At 51.3% G+C, this 17,807-nt stretch overlaps 1 protein-coding gene across 1 annotated transcript; it reads left to right on the forward strand.

Annotated features, from left to right (window-relative positions):
* Positions 1-175: 175 nt before the first annotated feature.
* On the forward strand, positions 176-14,807 carry PRDM12 (PR/SET domain 12). Its single transcript, XM_030535790.1, has 5 exons — positions 176-398; positions 1,793-1,983; positions 4,823-4,978; positions 12,043-12,154; positions 14,260-14,807. The coding sequence occupies exons 1-5, from the start codon at positions 176-178 to the stop codon at positions 14,640-14,642; spliced, it is 1,065 nt and encodes a 354-aa protein (XP_030391650.1). The 3' UTR covers positions 14,643-14,807.
* Positions 14,808-17,807: the final 3,000 nt, after the last annotated feature.

Below are 17,807 nucleotides of genomic sequence, written 5' to 3' on the forward strand. Positions count from 1 at the left end.
GGGTCACTGCGGCTCATATATAGCCGGCTGGGAGCGTTTGCCAAGAGGAATCTGTCAAGAGCCCCTCGCCCCAGGCTGAGCAGCGCTCTGCGCCTGGCTCCCCCGGCCGCCCTCTGCGCCCGCTGCCCGGTGACCCCCGGCCCGTCTCCCTGGCTCTCCCCGCCGCCAGGTTTCTATGATGGGCTCCGTGCTCCCCGCGGAAGCGCTGGTTCTCAAGACGGGGCTGAAGCAGCAGGGGCTGTCGCTGGCCGAGGTGATCACGTCGGACATCCTCCACAGCTTCCTCTACGGCCGCTGGAGGAACGTGCTGGGCGAGCAGCTCTTCGAGGAGAAGAGCAGCCACAGTAACCCCAAAACGGCCTTCACGGCGGAGGTGCTGGCGCAGTCCTTCTCGGGGGGTGAGTAGCTTCTTCTCCCGGCTGCTTCGGGGGCCAGGCCCTAAAAACTGCCCCCCACCAGCTGGTCCTGGGGGAAGGAACAAGGCGCTGGCTCAGGACTGGCATCGCAACCTGTCTGGGTAGAGCCGCCCTCCAGGGCGCGGGGTACCCCGCCAGACGGCTTCTCCACCGCCTCTCGGCCTCGCTCCTCTGGGCTGAAAATCCCCACCGTCCCCGGGGGCTCGGGAGAACAACCCTGCCCTGGCCTGCAAAGGAGAAGGCCAGGCCATTGCTCCGCGGATCCCGGGCGCTCCCACCTCCCAGGGGCTTTGCAAGTTCAATTCTCTTTCCCAACCCCCCCCCCCAGTGTTGACTTTCCCACTCCTGCCTCCCATCATTTCCCCACTTGGCTCAGCGTTTCTCCTCAGCCCATTGAAGCTGTAAGCCCCTGGCATTTAAGGTCTTATTAGGCGTGTAATAGCAGTTGACTGCGAAAGAAGAGGGGTTTAATTCATTTAGTTAACTTGGGCTTGACCTGAGAAAGTTCCCACTTAAACCAAGACCTTAAAAAGGGAGCCGGGGCGGGGCAGGGGGGGACGTTTCTTTTCTTTAAATGTCTCAAGTTCTTAGTCCTCATTCATCAGCCCGGGGACAATCTACTTTCTCTCGCTTTGGCATCTCTGGGGCGCCCCGGCTCCCTTTTCCCCCGCTAGGGTTTCTGTTCCTCTCTTAATTTACCGTGAAGCCTAATTCCCTTTTCATTCACGTTATTTCAAGCAGCGAATCGCCCCGTTTTGTCCCAGGAATTCCTGGGCCCTTTTAAACAAGCCCCCGCGCCATTCAGGCGCGATGGATCGCTACAGCATTCTTAAAGGGCTAATGAATTTAGAATTAGCAATTGCTTTCTGCTTGGGCTTAATGAATGCGGATCACTTTAACCGCGTGACAAATTGCTGGACGGGCTGGAATGGACACCATTTAACCCCAGTTCTCAGCCCCGCGCGCTCCCAGCGCTGGGGTTTTTCCCAGGTACCTTCTCAATGCGTAGAGGGGAAGCTTGTGGGAGCTTGTAGGGTGCGAATGGGGCATTTCTCAGCGCGGGTTTGCTGGGGGAGCGGGCGAGGCTGCGGAGTTTGGTTAGTAGCACTTCGTAGGCGCCCAGGGGCAGGGGGGTGGGATTCCTCTGCCCTACAAACCTCCCCCTGGGGGCAGCATGCCCCCCCCCGCCGCCCGGGGAGACCATCTCCCATCCCAACTTCGCCGAAGTTTGGTGCCTTTTCTCCCCGGGAAGGAACGCGGCGCTAGGATTCGGTCCCTGGTGTCCGGGCGCCGCTTACTGAGGGGCAAGAGGGGGGCAAAGGCGAGCCCCGATTCTTCCCTTCCTCCAGCCCCCTCTCCGTTCTTCCCTCCCGCAGAGGTGCAGAAGTTATCCAGCCTGGTCCTGCCCTCGGAAGTGATCATTGCCCAGAGCTCCATCCCCGGGGAAGGCCTGGGCATCTTCTCCAAGACCTGGATCAAAGCCGGCACCGAGATGGGCCCTTTCACCGGCAGGGTCATCTCGCCCGAGCACGTGGATCTGTGCAAGAACAACAATCTCATGTGGGAGGTAAAGAGGGGCGCACGAGCTCAGGGATGGGCCGCCTGACTCCTGCTATGCATGGAGCAAAGCCCCGCCACACGTGGGAGAGCCCCTGTCACCAACTAACCCCCGTCCTGCCCGCGCAACTTGCGCCTATGCGCGCAACTTACGGGAACACGCAGATCTCGCTTCACAGAGCAGTTAACGACCGACCTTGCGGTCCAGAACACGGGGCAGGGAATGAGGACTCCTTGGTCCCGTCCCTTGCTCGTTGCGACCTGTGGCAAGTCATCCCCCCCACACCTCCACGTGCCTCAGTTTCCCCACGGTATAAAGGGGGACGACGATGATATGGTGGGGGCTAATTAAAGGGCTTTGGGGTCGCCCCATTAAAGGAGCTAGACATGCCATTGAATGTACATGATTTATCCCCAACGGGTGTGTGTGTGTTAATTTCGCAGGATTTCCGTAAGAGAAAAGAATCTTTAATAAAATAAATAAATTCCCTCCCTGTCCTGCTCGCAGTTAGTCCCCGGCCAGCGGGGAGGAAGATTTCCTTCGCTTTACCCGACTTTTCGCTCCCCAAGCGGGGCAGAGAGACCAGAACCTGCCCCACACGGTGCCATCAGCCACTCCATCCCAGCAGCGGCTGGCGCTGCGGTAAAACGCTCCCGCTTGCTGCGTTTCATCCGCAGCGTCGTTATTGCCTCGCCCAGGGAAAGCGGGTTCGGGTGTGTGCTCGGGGCCAGCCGGAGGGAATGAACTGGGGCCTGCCCGGAACAGACGCAAAGATTCCAGCCTTTCGGGACAGACGTTTGGGGACCCTGGGGTTTAGCTCCAGGCTAATTTATCAAAACTCTGGGGCAACGCGCGACAGAAAACAGCTTAACTAACCCCCGTGAGAACAGCAAGGACCTCGGTGCTCAGCCTGGGCCGCGTTTCTGTAGGTACAAGTCAGCTGATGGAAAGGGCTGTAGCTAGGAGAATTACAGTAAGGGGCGAGGGCGAGGCCTTTTCATTCACTAGCCCCTCATCTGGAAGGGCCGGGGCCTGATCCGACTCGGTGATGCTGAGTTTTTTCCATCAGCTTCCTTGGGAGCTGGGTTAGGCTCCAAAAACTCCTCCTGGCCTGGCACCAAACCTCCTCTGGTGGCTTCTTTTTGTGCCCTGCAGCGAAAGGGAAGGCCAAGGCCCCACTAGACAGCGGGACTTGCTGCAGGGGGCGAGGATCTTGTCCCTGTTTCCAGATAATGAGTAAAAGCAGCAAAGAGTCCTGTGGCACCTTATAGACTAACAGACGTTTTGGAGCATGAGCTTTCGTGGGTGAATACCCACTTCGTCGGATAATGAGTGGGGCTCGCTAAGGAGTTTGCCCATCTCCAGTGTAACCAGGAACGAAGCCCTTTCGATCTGTGTGTTGCTCACGCAGGTTTGCTGCTGCTGTTGCACCCTTGGGTCTCCTAGGAGTGTGGGGCAGCCGTGGGTGTGGCAGGACCCAAGAACAATAGAAAAGAAGCTGACATAGAGCGTCGTCCCCTGGCAATGTCCCCCCGCCCCCATCCTCCCATCCTAAGGGGCTGGTTCTGCAAACTTCAGGCCTTGCGGCTCTCTGGGCTGCTCGCGGCAGTGGGACTGAGCCCAGAAGCTGCTGCTGCAGAAATCTGGACTCATTCCTTTGAACAGACATGGGGGCCTGGTGCAAATGAGCCTGGTGTAAATCAGGAGTGACTCCATCAAGGTCAGCGGCATTATACTGGTGTAAAACCAGTGTGAGCAGGACCAGAATCGGGTCCCTTTATCCAGGCAGACAACACCCCAGGCTATGATTTGGTGCATTTGAACTATTTGTTGCCTGAGGACTTGCTGCTTTTAAACAAGTCTCTCTCTTTATTCAGATCTTCACTTACAGATCTTCCCCCGGGTAGCCATACGCTGCAAGCGAGTGCCTTAGCTTAGATCAGCTTAATGTCGGCCCTGGTCTTGGGTCCATTGACATGGAAGGCAAAGGTCCCGCTGCCCTCAGTGATTCAGGATGGGCCTCCTCCTTCGCTAGGTTTGGTTTCCCCTCGGACTTAGGAGGGAAACCAAAGAAATTCAAATGTGAAAAGAGTCCCCTGATTGTGCTCCTCAAGCCCTGGCTCAGAGTGGTCCCTAGAACAGGGGGAAGGAACCACACATCTTGAAGTGGGGCCAAGATGGCAGGTGACATTCCCGGCTGGGTGAGAGCCTGTGGACTATGGAATCGCAGGCAAGGACTGTGCCAGGGCAGGCTCACTTGGCCAGTTCATGGAAGTGATGGGGCCTTCGACAGGCCAGGCCCATTACCTATGCTCTCCCCTGCCTATGGACTGATTCCTGGCCCCCTGCACTAAACTGCACCCAAGAGGAACATGGGATTTGCCATGTCAGATCAGACTCTTTATTCAAGGAACAGCCATAGGCGCCTGCCAGCCCTGCTGCTCCACTGCCTGTGCCAGGCCCTTCTTGTCCATGCTCTTGGCTTACCCTTCCTATGGCCCTCCAATGTCCTCTCCAGCGGGAAAGATGAGCTACACACTCCGAACACCCTCTCCTATGTGTGGCCCCCACCCTTTAGCTGATTAAATCCTTCTGACTCCTACCTTCCATCATGACAAATAATACACGCTCCAGCTGCTACAGACCTGCCATATAGCCCCAGGGATGAGCATCTCTGACTTACTAAGGCTCTGCATGTGTGTGTGTGTGGGGGTAGTTACAGGCCCCTGACTTCTCACAGCATCCCACACGACCCTGGGCCATCCCTGGGGGTGAAGGGTGGAAAGGATTGGGCAGCGCATTCAACCACAAGGCTATTAATGTATCACCCCCTTGCTCCTCACCCTAGGTCTTCAACGAAGATGGCACTGTCCGCTACTTCATTGATGCCAGCCAAGAAGACCACCGTAGCTGGATGACCTACATCAAGTGTGCCAGGAACGAGCAGGAGCAGAATTTGGAAGTGATCCAGATAGGAAACAGCATATTCTACAAGGCCATTGAGGTAAGTGGGGCTGGGAAGAAGTGTGTGTGGGGGGGAAGCGGAGCAGGGAACTGGCATTTCCCGTATCACACATCCCTCCTTGTTCATCAGGACTTTGTCATCAGGGGCCTAATTCAGGCAGCAGTGAAAAGGCTAGCGGCTTGCAGAGAGCAAAATGTTGGCACCGAGACCCTCTCGAGAGCAGCAGGGGTCGGTGTGGCGGTGCTGGAGAATGACACATACACACATGAGAACGGAGCTTGGCAAGCGTCTTGGTGCAATCGCCATTGCTTGGGCTTACAATGGGGGGCCTGGAAAAATGAGGATTTGTCTTTTTCCTCGTGCGTGTGTGTGTGAGAGAGAGAGACAGAAAGAGAAAGAGAGAGAGCGAGGGAGAGAGAGAAATGGGGGAGAGAGAAAAAAAAATAAGACTTGGGCTTTCTTCCTCCTGTGGAACTGTGCGGACGACAGAGATGTTAACCTTAGGGGTCTGCTCCTTCTCCCATTAAAGTCAGTGCGACTTTTGCCACTGCCTCTAATTGGAGCAGGATTCTGCCGTTGCCTCTAATGGACCTCGCTTCAAGGTCTATGCCTGGGACAAATGAGAATCAGGTAGGTTCAACATAAAACATACAGGTTACGTTATTGTTAAATTTTTCTGGGTATTCAAGTTAAATACCCAGATCCCTGATCCTGCAAGTCTTGATTCAGCCAAAAGAGTCATTGAATTCCACGGACTGGGTGCTGCTCCTGGTAACAATGTTGTAAATCAGGAGTGACTCCAGTGAGTTCTGTGTAAAACCAGCATGAGAGAGAGGAGAATCAGGCCCATTGACTCAATTGGCATTTTGGCTGGATAAAGATGTGCAGGATCAGGCTTGGAGCGCAGCAAATTATGGAACTGGCCAAGCTCACATCTGGTTAGCGGAGTTCAGTCACAAGCCTTTAGAGGCAAGGATCATGTTTTCATTAGTGTAAGTGCAGCACCCAGTACAAGGGGCCCTGATCCTGCTTCTTGGAACTACCACAATATACATGTTTCATAGAATATCAGGGTTGGAAGGGACCTTAGGAGGTATCTAGTCCAACCCCCTGCTCAAAGCAGGACCAATCCCCAGGCAGATTTTTGCCCCAGATCCCTAAATGACCCCTCAAGGATTGAATTCACAACCCTGGGTTAGCAGGCCAATGCTCAAACCACTGAGCTATCCTTCCCCCCCAGCTGTGGCTCTGGGGCCACAGATGTCTCCAGCTAGGGTTCTGGCTCCCGGCTGCACGACGAAGCTTGGGCTATTCATCTTTCATCACAAAAACTTTTCCCCACGGGAGGTCAGGACTGAAATGGGACAGCTCCTCACCAGCAGCCCAAGCAATAGAGCCAGCCAGTGCTAATGGGAGGGAACCATCTCCAAGAGGCACCCACAGGCTTCCGAGCACCTAACAATATCAGAGCTGAAGGCAACATGATCCGCACACCCGATATTAAAAAAATCTCTGTAAGCCAATACCCCAAACTCCTGCTGAGAGAGACAAACTAAATAGGACCCAGCAGGTACTGAGTCTCCTAAGTCTCCAGGAAGCAGGGGCAGCTCCAGGCCCCAGCACACCAAGCGCGTGCTTGGGGCGGCAAGCCACGAGGGGTGCCCTACCGGTTGTCGTGAGGGCGGAAGGCAGGCTGCCTTCGGCGGCTTGCCTGCGGAGGGTCCACTGGTCCCGCGGCTTCAGAGGTCCAGTGGACTCTCCGCAGGCAAGCCACCAAAGGCAGCCTGCCTGCCGTGCTTGGGGAGGCAAAATTCCTAGAGCCACCCCTGCCAGGAAGGGGGCCATATAGGGAGCATCCCACACAGAGCGGAAGGGCCCACCTCAAACTCTGTTGGGATGATACCTTGGGGCAGTCAGTGGGTCCTGCCTGCCGAGGAAGCAGCTGTAGTTCAAGGCAGCTGCATTTCGGATGAAAGGAATGTTGGATGCAGAGCCCGATGTGGGTCTCGGTAGCATTACAATTCGGCTGCCTGGGTGAGGGCAGGAGTGGGAATGTCCCTCACTGAATCCAGTCTCCTATCACGAAGGGACTGGCTCTGGCACAACTCCAGCAGTGAGTCTAGGATAACAAACGCCCCAGGAATAGGATTGGATTCACGTGGCTCTGGAGACTCTCTTAGCCAGGAGAGGAATATGAGCACACGCTCGCTGAGTCGCCGCGTGTGTCCAACAGAGCCAGCGCCAGGGCCCCAGAATAGAACAATTGCACCCTGAACACACTAGGAGAAGGGAACGTGCAAGGGGCTGCCTGCATGGTGCTGAGCGTCTTGGTCCCCAACCAGCAGAGCACTTAGGTGCGTGTGCTTAGCTGTAAGCGTGTGCATGGTCCCACTGACATTTTTAGGGCCCTGCATGGACTTCCAGATGAGTCACATGCTTTGTTGGATGGTGACCAAGGTCCACAGCACCTTGCAGATCACCCCTGATGTGAGATTTAAGAGAAAAATCATTGGGTCCCAATTCTGTACCCCGTAGGCAGGTCAGCTTCCACTGACGTCAGATAGGAGTTCTGCTGGCATAGGGACAGGGCATTCGGACCCACCGTTTACCCCGGAGATAAATGAAACGGTCAAGTCAAATAGGTTGGCGCAGAAAGAGTGAAAACCGTTCCTCTTCTGTGGCAGGCAACTTGGGCATTTGTAACCAGCTTTCTGCAGCGTAAGGTACTGCCCAAAGCTAGAACCATCCCTGGCTAACCTGTGTAAATCCAGGACATGGGAGTGAGAAGTGTTGTTATAGTGTAACATTCCTTGCGGGTGGGGTTTCTTTGCCTTATGGAAAAATAACAGCTCAGATTTTTATTTATAGCTGATCCTAAACTCTGTATTTCTGTGGACAAGCTGCAGGAAAGGGAGTTGAACTGCTTTTTATCTTTGTCTATTTCATCATATTTTATACTATGTGATGAAATAGAATAATAGCATTATACTGACATAATTCTTAAAAATATAGATCTATTGCATTTATATGAGCGCTAGTATACCTGTGTGTATGAATGACGATAGATACATATATATGTGCGTATATAATACCTAATACAGACATTCAGTAATACGCAGTTTGTACTGCTCATATGTCTGAATCCATGATTCTACAAACACCAGAACACTATTTTTCAGTTCGTCTAGATCACAAAAAAAACCCTAAGATATAAGCGTAAGAGTTTGTGACTCCAACTGACAAAGGAAATAAAATGTCACACTTCAACCTACCAGCCCACCATGCTGTAGTACATACCGGTATCCAGACAGCTACTGGTATGTTAAGCAGTAGTCGTACCTGGGTCTGCTTCTGCAGCCAGGGCATTAAATAACACAGGACCACTCAACAGTGTCAGATGGAGATGGGGTTAATTGTGAATTTTGTTCTGAAAGAGAGAGTGAGGGAAATCATACGTGGCCTGGAAGTGTATGAGATTAGATTTTAATAGCTCGGTCTAGGTCCCGATTCTGCATTCCTTCCTTGCCCCAGAGTCCCAAACCCAGTCACACAATGCACACGCCCAGTGCCACAGGTACTCACGCGTTGAAGCTGGCTCCTATTACCCTGTTTATTCTGTTTGAAATCATTAGGAGTTGCGGGGTGGGCATGGGCACAAAGAATGCTGGCTCAGCCTGCCTTGGGGTGAATATTTATTGAGGTGTCTATTTGTGGGAGGGGGGATTAGAAGTGGATTTTCACCCAGTGGATCACATCCACTCTGATCTGCTTGGATACATCCTTAGAATCCCTTTGATGAACCGACTAAAGGAAGGTGGATCCACCATATCTTTGAGAGCAGTTGTATCCATTCTGCCCTCATACCAAAGTGCATTTAAGAAATGTAGGTTGTTTATTGCAAACGTCTCTGTCCATGCATAGGAGCTGAACAACCCTTGATAGCTTGAGTGCTTTCCCCCCCTTGAAATACCAAATGAAGGTGCCACTCACTCACCAAACGTAATATATATACCTTTTAAATCAAAGCTATTGAGTTACAGGAGCACAAATGAAGTGTCTCAAAACAGTGAGTGATTCCAACCACTATTCTCCACTGTGAAACTTCACAAAAGCCAAATGTGGGTTTAAAAGAAAAATGACTTCCAGGACTGAGGCGCTGGGTGGTTAATTTCAGAACAGAGTGACTCTCCGGAGATGGTAGTAAAAGCCCATCCCGCAGATTTGACCCTCAGGAATAGATCCCCGGGCTAATCTCATCAAGACAGCAGGATTGGGCCCATAGTCCCCAAAGACCAAGTTTCTGAGCTGTAGATGTGGATCTAATCTTTGCAAGAGTGCATGGAGAGCAATGCTTTCATAGATGATTACATGTCATTAAAAAAAGACATCAGTTTCTTGGGAATCCAGCAGAGGGAGGATGCAATGCTAGAAAAAGCACCGATATACTGAAAAATCCAGTTTGTTACAGAGACACACCCTCCATCTTTCTCATCTGCATGCACACACACAGTCTCTCTTCTCTTCCTCCCCCCTTGCACTCTCTCTGCAGGTGTACACACGCTTTGACACACTTTCTGTCTCCTTGTCCCAGAACACAGATGTTGTCATGCGATCTATGTTTTCATGACAACTCCATTGCTGTAGTGTTTGAACATCGCCCACACAGTTAAACCAACTCCACAAATGACCCAAGGCATCTTTGTCCGTCCTTCCACCCCCACCCCCCCAGGCAGGATGATTGGGGGCATTTTTGTAATTAATTGCCTTTATTTGCTTGTTGGATTTTTGTTTCCCTTTTCTCCTGCTGCTCTTTCTTCCCACTTTCTCTTCCTTCTTCCTCGGCCGTGTCTAGCTGCAGCTGTGGGGGGGTGAAGTTGAGGCAGTGAGTTTCAACCTTCAGTCTGAAAGCCATGAGATTAGTGGGGGTGATTCAGATTGCCTGGGTGCACACGCACACTTCTGCCCTCATCCACACGCACGCACACTGGTGCATACGCGCAATCCAGCGCACACACACTGAAGTTCCTCCCTTCTCTTCTCTTTATTCTCTTCTGTTAAAAGGGACAAGTTTTCAATGAGATGGTTAAATGATTGCATGCACGCCAGAAAGCGAGACCTACAATCTATTTCCAAGTTCATACTATTCAACCCTTATATAGGCCACTGTTCATCATTAATCAAGTGGCTAACTTCAGGTCAATTCCCATTGTTTGTGGTATGATTCCTCATATGCTTAGTTAGGCACATATTTAAGTGCTTTGCTGAATCTGGGCCGTTATGAACAGGGCCCTGTGTATTCGGAGATTCTATGGCTGCAAAACTGTGCTCCAGAATCTGGGCTCTTATTATTATAATTATTTTAATTAAATCCCTAACGCATGATTTGCATAGAAAATCATAAAAACACGAAGTAGGTGTGATTTAGTGTAGCAGTGTCTGACAGCCTGAAATAGTAGCTCTGACCGATGAGAATAGCCTTGTTCTGCTCAGTTGGGTGTTGATTCTGAAACCTAATGACACCACTCCACATGCCAGCCAGGTTAACTATTTCTTGATGGGTCATTTCAGCAGTAGCTAGTTTGCCCCCCTCCATTTTCCAACTACTTCCCAGGTGCCAAAAGCCCCATCAATCCCCTGATCTCTACAATGCAGGTATGCACTGTCCTCCCCCAAACCTGAGACGCTGAAAAAGTGAAGGGCAAAGGAAAATAAATGGATTTCAGAACCACAATAAATAATGCAAGAGAGATGCTTTCAAACCTTGCTTCTTAAATGTCCTTATGGCTGCTGCAGAATACTCCGCCTGAGGTACTGAAGTACTGTGGAAATCAAAGGCCTTGCTGTGGTGGTGGTGATTATTATTACTGTAGTGGCACGGCTCAGGACTCCACTGTGTTAGGTGCTGTACAAACATAGCACAAGAGCCTGTCCCTGCCCCAAAGAGCTTAGACTTTAAGTAGAACTTAGACCAGTGGTTCTCAATCTATTTACCATTGTGCATTGCATGTGTGTTATGTGGGCTGCAGGATGTCACATGGGCCCTGAGGATGTCACATGGGCTGCAGCTCCATGCTGATCAGACCACAAGCGGCCCGTGGGCTGCAGGTTGGGAATCACTAATTTAGACTCATCTTCCCACCAAACCACTGCCCCTTACCAGGAGGTGTAGAAGCCTTTCCTTTAACTGTCAGGCTTTTCTCTAACCGTGCCCTGGGCAACTCAAGCCCTTAGCTATTGTATCTGCACTTTCTGTCTGAGCCACGTCTTTGCTTAAAAAGCACCAGGAAGTGTGTGTCCCCTCCCTCCCCCCGCCAACTGGCTCCTTTGGTGGGGCTTGCTGGGGGCAGAGAAGAGTCGCACTCTGCCAAATATCAGCTGGCGTAAGATAGAGCAGCCCCTAGGCACAGCACAGCACAGAGCCATACCTGGCTCCCACACAGATCTCCCCCGTCCTCTCCCACAGGAGCAGATCGCAGCACAGATCAGAATTTGGGCTGAAATGCGTAGGGGCAGCACTGGATCGGATTAACACTGCCTCGCTCTCTGCCTCAGTTTCCCCTCCCACCCTTTGCCTTTCTTGTCTATATAGACTGTAAGCTGTTTGGGGTAGAGACTGTCTCTTGTTCTATGTAAGTACAGCACCTTGCGCAATGTGGCTCTGATCTCAGTTGAGGCCTCTAAGATAATGCCACCGTTGTCCTGTTGCTGAAGCCAGAGGGAGCTGTCAGGTCTGTTTGTGATGATCAATCTCTGACTATTTTCCAGAGTCTGCAGCACTGTCCTGGACAGTCCAGTCTATGAGCTGTGTGTCTGCCTGGTGTGCCCAGCATGGTTTGGGATATTGGAACTAGGGAAATGGCGAGTGTCTGGATGCCATGGGCAGTTCTAATCATGTGCCATAATTCCCGTCTTTTACCTCTCAGTTCCAGGGTTCTGCTTGGGATCACTCCAGATTCCAGCTGCCAGATTATCTCTGCTGTAACTCCCGAGTTACACCAGAGATGAATTTTGCCCCACGAGACTCTGGCTCCGGCTATCATGGAGGCAACAGGCAGAAAAATCTATTCACCCCCCGACCCTGTTGGTTTTTTCTTTCCCTGTAGATGATTCCCCCAGACCAAGAGCTGCTGGTCTGGTATGGGAACTCCCACAACACCTTCCTGGGGATCCCGGGTGTGCCAGGCTTGGAGGAGGAGCAGAAGAAAAACAAGCATGGTACGTAGCGCTAGGTAGGACAGTAACTGTCGCAAATGCACATCTGAGTTCATCTCCCTGCCCGCACTCTATGCACATAAGCCCTGCTGGCTGTCCCCTGGCTGTCCCTGGACAGTGAATGGGGGGAGGGTCTCACTAGCACATGGATCCTCTCAGGCAAACAGGCTCTCTCATTGCTCACCCGGCAGGGACTGACTGGTGTACCATGACCCAATGCTGACAGACGTCGACGAAGAGGGGCAGGGAATAAAGCCTTGCCAGTGTTCTCTACCAGGTGTGGTGCTGGGCGGAGCCCAGCCCTCTGCTCTGAACTGTTCCAACCACTGCTCCCCTGCAGCTCGAGACGCCTGCCGCAGGGCCTGACCTGGCTGGCCTTGGAAATCCCGGGCCTGTTTCTCGGAGCTGTTTGTACAGCCTGGACCAGCTCCTCAGTTGGTGGGAATCGGCTTCGCTCCACTGGGAGACTTACCCAGATTTCCTCCCGCTCTCAGCAGATAACGACCAGTAAAAAGTTGATGTTGCCTGAGCCCTTTGTAATGCCAGTAAGGGTGAGGGTCTGAGCGCGCTGGGTCTCTGCTGTGCTGCTGTTCTCCCCAGGTTTGCCTTTTAGCTGCCCCAATAGAAAACTGCTGGGGGCTCTGGTGGAGCTGACACCCCAAAAGCTGCCCTAGGGGACAGGGTAGGTGCTGTACTTTTCTCCTTGGGACCCCTCTGAGCCCCACTGTGAACGAAGGCTGCTTAGCTCGTAAGGATCAAGGCCAAGGGGCTCCCCTGAAATTCTGCCAGAGACAAATCAATGAGTCTTAGTATTGCCTCCCTATGCTGACTAGCCCAGGGCTGTCACAGCTTTGCCTGCAGAGTCCCTAAGGCCAATCATCCCGAATAGCCTGTGGCCCAAATCCAGCAGTGAGAGAGCCCTTCATTCATCACTCCCACGCGGAGGAGGCTTCCTGTATGGTGAGTGGCAGGCAGCAGAAAAAGTGCTGACTCAGTGCTCCGCACTAGCAGAGGCCAAGTGTCGAGTCACTGATTTCCCTGAGCTGTATGGGGGCCACTTCATTAACCCCATACAAACCCCTCTTCTCCCAAGATCCCATAGCAGGGGACTCTTAACTCCTCTGGGATTCCTTCTCTACTTGTTCTGCCATTTCCCACTGGGATGGATGGAGAAGGGGACCAGAGCAAATGAGCCAGCAACAGGGGATTTTAGATCTCCGGGTCCAATAGGCTGCAGAATGCAAAGGGGGTGGGGAAACAGTTCATAGAACATAAAACTGTAGTAAGGAAAGGAGAGAGAGAGCCTCATACAGCCTGCTCCGTGCGGCTGCCTCAGTGTGACCTGCCTGCACTGCATTATAGATCCCAAGGCCTGAGCAGAAGAGGTGGGGTTTGCCCCACTGTCCTTGACTCACTCACACCCAGCCGCCCTGCCTCTTTGTCTCTGCAGAGGTGGCTGCTTTTCATAGTCTGTATGTGCCTGGGTTTGGGGCTACAGAAGAGCTCAGGGCCTGATTGCCAATAGCGCTCAGCCCCCATCGTGACCCAGCCAGATTTTCGAAAGAGCTTGGCCCCAGCATGCACCCAGCAGGAGCTCTTCTGGAAAGGACAGAAAACAGCAGACACCCCCCACCCCATGAAGAAAGAAAGGCTGGTGATTCAGGCATAGGGCACCCGGCTCTTATCCCCAACTCACTCCAGCCTTGAGTGAGTCACTGAGAAGCAATGTGCCGTTTCCTGGTCAAATGGAAATAGTGATGCCTGCCTCCCAAGGGGCTGGGAGGTTTAATTGGTCAATGCCTGCAAAGTGCTTGGATATCCTTAGCTGGCAGATGCAGCAGAGTGGTACAGTACTTATAGAAACGATGTTTATTTGTTATCGATTCATTATGTGCTGCAGGGGCATGGCTACTGAGCTTGTCGTGACTGGTCACCACGCACCAATGTGCCTCTGTCTTTATTGAAGGTGTCGTAACCTTGAGAATGCCTAGTGCCATGAAGTCACCTGACAGGGACAAGGAAGGGAATACCTTGCTCAGGCCCTGAGATCCTGTTCCGGCTGCAGAGCAGAGGGCAGTGGCTGATTCCTTGTGTTGTTTATTACACAGAGGACTTCCACACGGTGGAGACGGGCGCCAGCACGGCCGGCCGCATGCGGTGCGTGATCTGCCACCGCGGCTTCAACTCCCGCAGCAACCTGCGCTCCCACATGCGCATCCACACCCTGGACAAGCCCTTCGTCTGCCGCTTCTGCAACCGCCGCTTCAGCCAGTCCTCCACCCTCCGCAACCACGTGCGCCTGCACACCGGGGAGCGCCCCTACAAGTGCCAGGTCTGCCAAAGTGCCTACTCCCAGCTCGCTGGACTCCGGGCCCACCAGAAGAGCGCAAGGCACCGACCTCCCAATGCTTCCCTGCAGTCTCACTCCCCAGCCTTGCCCGGGCCCCACCCTGCCTCCCTGGCACATCACATACCGACAATGGTGCTGTGAGCCACTGTCGAGATGCCTGGTTCCGGGCAGCCATTTCCAGCTGTCGCAGACTGGCATTGATCGTGCTGATGAATTTGTTGGCATTAACCCTTCAGGGAGGGGTGGGGGGGCTGGTGGCAGAGAGGATGAGGCAGGGCCTATTTTTTAATTAAACAGTTTGCTGACGAAGTGGCACCTCTGTTAAAGCATTGCCATTCCCTTGGGGCTTAGGGTGTTATCTTGCCACTGTGAGACATGAGCCCAGCCCTGTGGTCCATTCAGTGGATCTTCTCCATCCGTAGAGGAGGCTGTGTGATAAGCTTCATTGTCCCGGGTGTTTGGCATCAGGCAGTGAGTGGCATAAAGGCATCTGGGAGCGTAAATACACTGAGAATGAAAAATAACATGGACCCTAATGTGAAGACACCGGTATATGGAGTAGTGGGGGTGGGGTGGGGAAGAGCCAAAATGCTGATTTGTGAAACATTTTCCAAGGGCTTTCATGTTTAATTCAGTTGGAGGGAGAGATGAGAAATTGCTTTCCCCTCTATTGTAGTTAGCGCAGTTGGAAGGCCAGATTCACCACTGGTGGGAGCGGGCACCATTCTACTGAAGTCAAGGCAGCTGTGCCTGTTTACACCAGTGGTAATTTTGGCCCCAAAGCTGGGTCTGCACTGGGGATATTTACAAAACCCTATTTTGATGTTAGTGCTGGTGGGAGCAAAATACAGACAAAAATCATGGGGCCAGGCCTCATTTTTGCACCCATATCCGTTAGGCTTGGAATCCATGCTAGACCCCCAGCTGGTCCCCATGTCAGTTCAGCTGGTCCACCACATCCCCCGCCCAGCTGGTCTGCTGTGCCAGAGCTACCACCGGTGGCAAGGATCTTTTGTAAGTTTCCAGTCTCAAGTGTATTAGTTCAAAAACCACACCCCTGGTTTTTCCATGTCTAAGCTGTGCACATGTTAAGACCTCTGAAATTGCACAGAGATCTGAGCTTCTGCCCATGCAGACAGGGGACGTGCAAAGCGGCAACTGAGCAACAGGCTGCTGATGAAAATTTGCCCCATCGTGCACTCAGGAACTGGAGAATCAGGCAAGTGCCCTGGTGTCACCAAAAGCATTTTTCCAGGATGTGTGTAAGCTGGGGTAGTTAGAAGTGCCCCCCCACACACACACACACTCAGCTCACCTTGCCAAGGCCACCTCCCACACTGCATGGGTGTTCCTCCTCCAGCTCTAAAGTAGGGCTGGTGGTCCTTCAGCAGATCCAGATCTCTGGGGTCTATTTAAACTCTTACCTCTACTGCCCTCTGGAGACCAGAGAGAAATAATTCCTGTCCCCAAACCACACCCAGACTGCAGTCCGGAGCGCCCCCTTGAGTCCTGCCACAGTTATGAACCCAATCAGACGACTTTTGTGAAATGAAATAAAATAAAATAAAATAAACCCTATTATAATATTATTAATTATAAGTATACGATGTATAGAGTTTTCGCAAACTGTGTTTTACTTCCAGAAAACAATTGTCACTTTACCTTTGTAAATATTTATGTAAAACATTATTTACAAAACTTTGATAGTATATATTATTTGATGGTATATGTACACAGCTGTAAATACATTTGTACCTCTCTCTCTTGTATTCTAAATAAAGATTCCTTGGAACATTTATCATTTGGAAGGTGAGTTGTTTGGGAATTTTCTTTCTCTCTCTGTTCTAGGAAAGCATAATGATGGTCTTGGAAAGGGGATAGTGAAGCTTCTCCTAGAGAGTATCATTGAAATTTGCTTCTTTTCACGTCCTTAGTGTCTTCAGGATCCTAGCTTGTGTTTGAATGAAATTAACAAAAGATCCAAACACTGTATTATCAACCATTGGAACAGTTTCCCATGGGAAGTGGTACATTCTCCTTCGCTTGGAGTCTTTAAATCAAGATTGGATGCCTTTCTAAAAGATATGCTCCAGTTCAACCAAAGTTATGGGCTTGAAGCAGGAATCACCAAGTGAAATTCTGTGGCCTGTGTTATGCAGGAGGTCATATGATAATAGTCCCTCCCTGCCTTAAAATCTAGAATCTATTTCATACATTTTGGACACAGCATAATTTACTGCTCAATCCTCCTGGATTATTTTCAAGAACTATCCTTGCATCTTGAAAGACAATGGTTTTAAAAGGTGGAGAAAAGCAATTTGCGCACAGATGCACACACAGAGACAGAGACACATGGTGTTCATATGTATGTAAGCACAAGGTGTTGAACCCCAATTTTCATTCATTACAAATAACTCCTGCAGTACTTAACACAGAGGTACACAGGACTAACCCCACCTCCTTCTGGAATTCCCCAGCCTTTAAAGACAAACACGCGTCCATATATCATAGATCAAGATGTAATCCTAAATAGGGTCTGTTTGTACTATACCATGTTCTAGGCAGCACAAATGTTCTGGGGCAGACCTGCTTTTGATATCCCAACAGCCACTATCCTAATCAATTCCTGTCCAGCACGGTCATGTCGCTAGCAAGAAGATTGCTTAGGATACACGCAGATATCACTGGTGGATCTCGTAGCAGGATCATGTCTAATACAAGACAGCACTACAGCTCTCTTTAGCTTCACTTTGGAATGAGTCAACTTGATGCTTTTTCGCTAACACCAGGGCTGTCAGGAGTAACAACAATGTAGGGTGAGAGGAGAATCACGCTGTGGGATTCAGCACAGCAGCTGAACGGCAGAGAGGATTATGATGATTTGGTTCTTATGAACATGTACCTGCTTCTTCTGCTATGTGTTTATACAGCGCCTGGCTCTGTGGCGACCCTCTCCTGATTGGCCCCTTGGGGTGCTATCACAGTGCAAATATTTAATAATAATAACAGCTGTTCTCTGATATAACCATCCACTCGAGTGGAGAAGATAATTTAGCTTACCAGATGGAAGCCTGTGCTGTATTTAGGCTTAATGCAATGGGAAGCATTGGCTGATGACCTTGGTATGATCTCTCTCTTAAATCCCTACGTGACAGTATGACTAGGTAAATGACAAGAGCTGATTTTTCTTAGTTGTAAAAAAGTAGTTTCTTAATGTTACATTTCTTTTCCTTTCTAGGTGTAGATAATAAATTCTTGCCATTTCAGTCAGACCAGTCGTGTGCAACCCATGGGCTGCTTGCGGCC

This window comes from Gopherus evgoodei, chromosome 16 (assembly GCF_007399415.2).
Source record: "Gopherus evgoodei ecotype Sinaloan lineage chromosome 16, rGopEvg1_v1.p, whole genome shotgun sequence".
Lineage (NCBI taxonomy): Eukaryota > Metazoa > Chordata > Testudines > Testudinidae > Gopherus > Gopherus evgoodei.

What these genes read in the sequence shown, in the direction of transcription:
- PRDM12 (XM_030535790.1), top strand. Translation starts at nt 176, where the DNA reads ATGATGGGCTCCGTGCTCCCCGCGGAAGCGCTGGTTCTCAAGACGGGG. An exon ending in ACAACAATCTCATGTGGGAG is followed by an intron (nt 1,984 to 4,822) that starts GTAAAGAGGGGC and finishes TCCTCACCCTAG; the next exon opens with GTCTTCAACGAAGATGGCAC. An exon ending in TATTCTACAAGGCCATTGAG is followed by an intron (nt 4,979 to 12,042) that starts GTAAGTGGGGCT and finishes CTTTCCCTGTAG; the next exon opens with ATGATTCCCCCAGACCAAGA.